This window comes from Anguilla rostrata, chromosome 2 (genome assembly GCF_018555375.3).
Source record: "Anguilla rostrata isolate EN2019 chromosome 2, ASM1855537v3, whole genome shotgun sequence".
NCBI classification, from domain to species: Eukaryota; Metazoa; Chordata; class Actinopteri; order Anguilliformes; family Anguillidae; genus Anguilla; species Anguilla rostrata.
Window position 1 is genome coordinate 36,386,304 of NC_057934.1, and position 8,036 is coordinate 36,394,339.

An 8,036-nucleotide genomic window follows, 5' to 3' on the forward strand; every position below is an offset into this window, starting at 1 on the left:
GCGTCTGTGTGTGTGTATGCACATGTGCATGTATGCCTCTGTGAGTATTTGCGCATATGCATGTATACCTCTATGTGTGTATGTGCTTGCATATGTGTATCTGTATATCTGTGGTGTGTATGTGTGTGTGCACATGTGTGTGTATGTATGTGGAAGTACAATATACCTGTGTACAGTATACACATATGTGTATCTGTGTATCTGTGGTCTGTGTGCGTGAACACATGTTTGTGTCTGTGTGTGTGTGTGTGTGTGTGCATGTTTCACTGCTTTTGGGGATGTCACCTTGCAGACAGCAGCCTGGATAATGGCGTCGAAACCTCCCTCGGGGGCGTCCCTGTTCCGTGACACGCGCTGCTTCTTCACCTCCTCCGTAAAGCGGGACACCTCCTCCGTCAGGGACAGCACGTGCTTATACCCAAACTGGGGCAGGCAGGTAGTCTGGATCCTACCAAGAGGGAGAGATTGGAGAGGGGGGGGAGTGGGAGCGGGGGGGGGGGGGGCGGGGTTAGCCAGGGCAGCAAGCATTAACGAAGCTCTCAACATGAAATAACCGAACCTCCCCTGAACCAAACCCCGGCGCCGTCGCCCTTAGCGGGTGGTCCCTCACCCGTAGCAGGGGTTGGCCACGGCCTCTTTGGGGGAGATGTACATGTAGGGGGACAGGGGCTTGTCCACGAAGGCCCCGAAGCCCATGCGCAGGTTGCTGGTCATTTTGCCCATTTTGTCCGCCAGGTCGTTGCCCAGGGTGCGCAGGCGGATCAGGTCGTCCTTCATGGAGTAGGACAGGTCCATCAGGTAGTACAGGTCCACGGGGTAGTCGTCCACCTGGCGCACCTTGACCGTGAAGCGCTTGGAATCATCTAAGGGGGGGGAGGGGGGTGGAGGGGTAAAAATGAGAGGTACAGCAGCAGGGCAGGGAAGCGGATGCACGCCGTGGCTCCCTCTACATGTGCAAACAGCCTCCGGTCTGAATCCGCCCCGGACCGGTTCAAAGTCCACGCGCCGGAAAGGAGACGCGCAGCGCGCCGCCTGGGTGTTAGAGCGCACAAATCTGGCACCGCTAACAATAGCTCTTTCCACTTCCTCTTTCGTTTCCGCTGCAGCCTACCCCGTGTTGTGACCGTGCCGAATCCTGACACACACACGAAAGCAAGAAGGATCCCGCCGACGTAGCGCAGTCGTTACCGCGGCCAGTTCCAGACAGGCGGGAGGGCCCGGCGGAAAAGGCACCGGCGGAGCTACGCGGCTCCGCGGCGAGCGAGAGAGTGTTAGCGGGCGGTTTTTTAGCGCGCGGCGCCTCACCTGGTCGGAGGGTGACGTGCAGCTTCTGGGGCTGGATCTGCGTGACGTCGGTGGTCGAACCCGAGGCCTTGTCGCTGAGGGGCCGGTCCTCCATCACGTCCAGGCGGCTCTGGGGGAACTCCAGCGACGCCGACGGGCACCCCGCCGACAGCAGGTTCTTCTTCAGGTCGCAGCGGGACAAGCCCTTCCCGAAACTCTGACGGGACGACACGGGGGGGGAGGGCATTCTCAGCGTGGGCGGTACAGAGCGGCGGCCATGTTTTTCTCTGGGCCGTGCTGAACTGACAGTAGACGCGTCGCAGCCGTAGGGCGGGGTTACGCTATGAGGCGTTCCAAATCGGGGAGCAGCGAAAATGTCTCTGACAAAGGGAAGGTACCACATTTGACACCACTCCTTTGCTCCTCAATTTGAAATGCCCAACAAATGAGGGCCCAAGCTAGCACGCCTATCATACAAAACACGGGCAGCCAGCCACAGCTCCTCTTCACTCACTAGCCCTGTGCCTGGAGAGCTAATTTTACACAGTCGGTGTAGCCACACTGAGCCGTAATGGAGACACCCGATCAACCGAAGGAGCGGTTACTGGGGGCGGGAACACCCTGCTACCTGACGCCCTCTTGTGCCAGGTGACACCGCGCCCAATTACACGCCGCCTCACTGAACTCAGTCAATAATCCACACCCCAGCGCAGTCGGGAACTGGATGTCAGTCTACGAGGCGCGCTGCACTGTGAACCAACGCTCTAGCCATACATACCATTCTAAAGCCACAACAAAGGCCCTTCATTACAAGCAAAAGCAGAAATTAGCAATGATACCGAAAAAATGGAAAAAGCCACTTGTCATGAGGGACGCTGTACTTATTTTCTCTAAGTACGCCAAGAATGCAGTGGGAAACCAAATCACTATTTCAGGGTCAACACAAACAGGCCCACAACAGTAAACAACTTTTAGAGAAAGCACTTCAGCTAGCATTAAGACATTTTTATGATGACCCCCCTCCCCTCTTGATTGTTAGATGAATAATCGTGAATGGATATGATGCAGTGATTAAAGGATAAGACCTTGCCACCAGCTAGAAACCACAGGGTAATTGCAAGATCCTTTCAGCGGCTGGTATGTTGAGGAGGGGACTGGCGGACGCGTCCCAGCTTGCCCCCAGAGAGCCTCTGGGAGATTTTCCAGGGAAGAAACCTTCGTGTCCAGCCAAAAAAGCAAACAAATACATTCCGTCATGGTTCTGTGTCGTAAACCAAGCGAGACAAAGCGGCATTAGCGGTATTATTAGCTGCTGGGATTCATCTACTCCTCAGCTTGCGCAACGACTCCCATTTTGATACTTTCTGCCCCTGAGACGGCTTGGCTTTAACAAACATTAACTCGTGTTGACTCCAGCAGTCTTAGCAAAGGTTGACTGAGCTAGAAATGAGTGCCGCCATGTTTAAATAACAAACTCAGGCGCTGATCCGGGCTTCGAAAGCGCCTGAAGTCGTGAGCTAAGAGTGAACACCTCAGCCAGTCACAGCTTACTGTTGGTTCCTCTTTTTCTGACTCCACTCTACGCTTCAGTGGAACTGCAGAGGGTAAAACTGTTGCGGTCTGGAGGTGCAACACTGCACAGAGCCCTCATCTCCGGAAGGGAAGGATGACATCATTTGAACGAGGATCCGCTGCTCTCCAAGCACAATTTTGGAGGGCCCACAGTCTGTTTAATGACTGATGAGAGCATTTCGGGCCGAGGGCCCGCTCGCTGACGTCCTCTCCAGGGGGGCCGAAACGAACGAGCCCAGTTAAGCGCCGGTGACTTCAAGCTCCGCAACGGCGCGCCTTACGCGACGCACAATGAGTCAGTATGTAAGTAAGTTTCGCTGAAAAGGATCAAAAACTTGGAAAAACCAGCGCGCGATCGCGGTCCATACGAATCAGCACGCAAACCAACGCAACGCAGCGTTTGCCGCAGAACGGCAAAGGAACGTAACGTAGGCGTTCATCGATGGTGGATACGCGTTAAGAACGATCGGTTCTGATCGTGTGAACTCCTCTGGAAATGTCCGCTGTCAGTAAATATGCCAACCTGAATTCCACGTTCTCCTGTTATGCAATATGGAGGCTCGTTTCCCTCCCAGACGCCTGGAGAAAGGGAAATGAAGATTCGGGATGTACAGACGTGGCCTTACCTCCTGGAAGCACCACGCGCAGCTGGGGTGCACGGCCAGACACTGCTTACAGGTGCTGGCGCCCCTGGTCGTGCAGATGTTGGAACCTGAAACCGGAGCACAATTCGCAGGGAATTAACACGCGTGCACTGCATACGTATTACATACTGTCCTCCGCATACAATTCAAACCAGACGGAAGCAGCTAATGCTAAACGCTGTACGTACTAATGGTTGCTAACGCTTTAGCCATTGCGCAGTTAGAATCACACAAACGATAATATTCGGAGTTAGCCCAAAGACAACCATGTGTTCCCCAGGCACTTCACCAGCACAGATAACAGCTTGGAAACTGACTCAGTGCTTGGAAGCAACGGGATAATTTTTCACTGCTTTGTGCCACCTTATCAAATCTTGGCAGCGCAGACACGGAACAAACGTTTTCGACTCCGCTTAATTAAAAATAACACAAAGAAAAATGGCACCCGGCGTATGCTCGCGGCATGTTACCCAGCATCGCGCCCAAGTGTGGCACAGACCTATTTGAGGCAAACCGAAAAGTATGCCAGTTTCACAATATGCTTGGTTTTTGTGGAATGTGAACATTTTCTCGTATGCATTAGATTATACATGAAAATGCCAGGATGTCTGAACTTTAATCAATGAACAGCATTCAGGTTGCATTTTGTTGTACCTTACTTTACATTACATTATATTTTGTCCATTTATGAGAGGCTTCCAGAGGAAGACGAAGTCAAATTATGGATGGCTGACAGAAGTTGTTGGAAGCTAGTTTAAGCAATTTTAGCTTTCAGGTCCAATGCTCTGGATAGCAATAGCACTGCACACCAAGGCATTTCCATATCAAGTGTAAAATCTGTACAAGAAAGTCTGAACATTTTGCAATAACATGAAGTTTATCTTGAGTGACACACATTTCTGTTTGGTCCAAAAGGGGCCCATGTCCCACTTTGGCATGATAGGGAGTTGGCTTGCATGCGCATGAAGGCACACACACACACACACACACACACATACACAACTGCCTGCACGCACACACACACACACATACATACATACACCTGCACTCATGTACGCACACACGCAAGCATGCACACACACACGCACGCACGCACACACACACACATACAAACATACACTTGCACTCATGCACGCACGCGCGCACACACACACACACACACATACATACACCCGCACTCATGTACACACACACACGCACAGACACACACACACATACATACACCTGCACTCATGTGCACACACACACACACACACACATACAAACGCACACACACACACACACACACATACACACACCTGCACTCATGTACACACAGGCACATTCCTGTAATTCCCTGCTTGCGGAGCGTTTTGTTTGTGCAGAGTCACTGTGAGAGCAAACCGCCGGACAGGCAGGGTCTGGATATCGCGGGGCGTGTAAGGGCCTGCAAGGTCCGGGGGCTTACTGCACTGCTGCAGTTATTGTGGCGTAACAACGCTGACCTCAGCCCGATGACTGCTACCCAGGAGTGGGAGCGTAAACAACGACAAGGTGTGAAACGCAGTCAGCTCAAACACACCCTGAAAGGCATTCTAGAGCCTGTAAGTGTGTTCTCAGCCCAGGATAACAGCCAAGCAAGGGAAAACACTAGGAATACATGCAAGGCCCTGGCCAGTGGCCACGTCTCACTTTATTCCTCTATAATTCGGAAGAGCTGATCTTAGCGTCCTGTCCTGACCTTCCCAACTGCAACAGTGTTCTTTCTAGTCGCCATCGCTTAGGCACGCATGGATGCTCTGTGAAATTCCAGAACCTGACCCATGGGACGCAGCCATTCTCAACAGTCACAGGACACTTGAACTCCATATTGAAACTTTAACTTTTACTTTGGAAATTATGCCCGTCCCCTAAACTTGCTTGCCCTTATCATGACAACAACTTCAACTTCAACTGTGGGCGGAACGCAGCCCAGCCCCTATTTGGGTCTAACGCTTATTCAGCATGAGGTTTGCAGCAATTCAAATCCAGCGTTTGAAATTCACACTCCTGTGGCTGGTACCTCCTCCTTGGCTACTGTTGCACCACAGCGTCTCAGACGAGATGAGTCATGTACAAGGGCAAGTCCTCACCCAATTTAAACCCCCAACAGAGATGACTGAGAGAGCCCGATAAGAGCAGAGCAAGCCCCGGAAGATCCTGCACAGACGCTGGGCATGCACCATAGTGATTAACATCCTGCACAGTGCCCTCTCAAGAGGCCTTCACATGACACACCCTCCCCTCAAGCTGAGCACTTCAGAAAGGAGGATGGGAGTTTGGATAGGCTGAAGTAACAGCTGGTTGTGATGAAGGAAAAAAAAAAAGAAACACAAAATACCAGAACAACGGTATAGAACTATTTCTATGTACGACATTTTAAAAAAGGTCATTCCTGAGTGATTATGAGTGCAAAATCTGTACGATGAATTCATTCCAATAATCCAGTGGTTCGGTCCAGGTGACCTACTGTGCTGATATTCATTGAAACCATAACTGAAAATCCTGTTTTAAACTACTGTAACACGAGTTTAATAATTCTTAATATTCTTAGACATTTTTACTGTTTACTGAGGGATTTATCCACCTAATGCCACCTTACATCAAATATTTCCTTACATGCTGCAAAGAGAAAACGTCCAAATCTTCATATCCCAGGACTTTTAATCATTTGGATCTACTAATGGTTTCGCTTTCTGTAATGTGCTGCATAGCAAGTGGGTCTTCAGAAGATTTTTAATTAAATGATACTCTGGTTGGTGAAATCAGTGAGCCCTATGTGCTGAAAGTTTGGACACCCTTGTCACTTGCAACTAATTATCTATGGAAAATGAACAGCTGTAAGCTAAATCTGCACTGTATTAATCAGTTGAAGGGGGGGGGGGGGAATGGACGAACTTAAATGAATGTTTTCATCAACCTGAACTGATCAGGAGATTAACTGCAATAAAATACCCACATACCGGGCCTCTCAGGATTTTGAGAACCTCTGCTTTCATGTATTTAGACAACTGACATTCACTCTTAAAGTAGATTACTACACCGCAAAATTATCATGAATCAACTCAAGAAAATCATATAAATTCAATTGGGACCACACGTACTTGATTATTATTATTAATGACACAATCATAGTTAATTTTACAATGTACAGACTTAGCCGTACTTGGCTTCTGAAAAGACAAATATTCTAATAACAAACCTGAATGCTTCGTATTTAGAGCATTATACGTCACAATATGTGATATTATTCCGTTATAAACAAATATGAGTAGAATTAATTAGGTTATTTAAATAGTTATAGTAATCAGTTATAGTAACATGTTAATATTGTAAACATTTCAGCCGTTTTTCACTCGGGAATTAGTGCACCGGTGCATGAATCCAGCACCCTCGTGTTTCGTCTTGTGAATTAAGCTCGACATTCTAAGTTTCCTTATAAGGAATTGTACGCTTCTTAGTCCCAATTAGCCGGCGTTGTTTCGGCGGTGATACAGGTTTATCCCTCATGTTCCAATATACATTTATCCTGTCATCCCGGATGGCCAGTAGCCTAATAATAAGCAAAGCAAAACTCGATCTAAACTCATTCAAGCAACCTCTACGCAAGAAAGAAATGTGTATTATGGATGTCCAAACAAACCAGTAAATACGACAAGGCTGCCTGGAACCAATTATGAAATAACTCAAACATGTTGTGATTTAACAATAGAGCGTTTAACAAATAATGAACGATTCAATTCATTTGCTAGAAAAGTTAGGTAGCTGCCTTACAATCTTCAAACTTACCCCAAACATCCGTCGCAATAAATAATACCAGAAAATATATCCAGATTTGTTTACTTCGTTGCGGTATGCAGGTACCCATCTTGACGGCAAGTTGAATAGGTATAGCCTACCGGTCCTGCTCTGCAGAGGAACGCAGAACACTTCGGGTGTTCTGTCACTTTCTGTGCCGCTCCTTTTCGTCAGAGATTTAAGATAACTGGGTCACCAAGTATACAGTACACAAGGAAGTTTTTTCTTGTTCGGAAAGTAGCCTAAAGTGCTACGGCACGGACGAGAAACGCGGGGAGTCGTCCAGGGGGTTGAACTTGTGCTACACACTGGCCAAGTCAGCTTTTACGAGCACTTATAAACAGGGCTCAGATGGAAACATCACTTGGCCAAAACTACCTGACATTGTTTCCGGTTACTCACTCTAAGATTTGCACATCCTATGAGAAGTTAATCATGCATCACAACCCAACACGAACTATTGGTCCAAGGAGGCAACAAATGAAACATTTTGATTCAGTTTCAGTTACCTTCTGGCATAAGGGACACATTAAAATGTAAAGTTAACGGCATTTATCATTTCAATTATTTCGTAAACTATATTTAATTTGACTCAGTGATTACTAAATTGTATAATTATAATTCGGAACATACTGATTTTCAAACTCATTCATCAATATGTAACTTATTTCACGTGTAATGTTCCAGTTAGACTCGTGAGTAGGCTAGTAGTCCCAATAT

General features: G+C 48.1%; 1 protein-coding gene across 1 annotated transcript in view; it reads right to left on the minus strand.

Annotated features, from left to right (window-relative positions):
• The window catches only part of LOC135247905 (integrin beta-3-like), a 29,993-nt gene extending 22,344 nt beyond the window's left edge, over positions 1-7,649 (minus strand). Inside the window, exons 1-5 of the mRNA XM_064321881.1 lie at positions 7,308-7,649; positions 3,483-3,568; positions 1,306-1,501; positions 611-863; positions 286-448 (exon numbers count right to left, since the gene is read on the minus strand). Of these exons, the coding sequence (XP_064177951.1) occupies positions 286-448; positions 611-863; positions 1,306-1,501; positions 3,483-3,568; positions 7,308-7,386 (777 nt within the window). The 5' untranslated portion in view covers positions 7,387-7,649. The remainder of the gene's footprint in view (positions 1-285; positions 449-610; positions 864-1,305; positions 1,502-3,482; positions 3,569-7,307) is intronic.
• Positions 7,650-8,036: the final 387 nt, after the last annotated feature.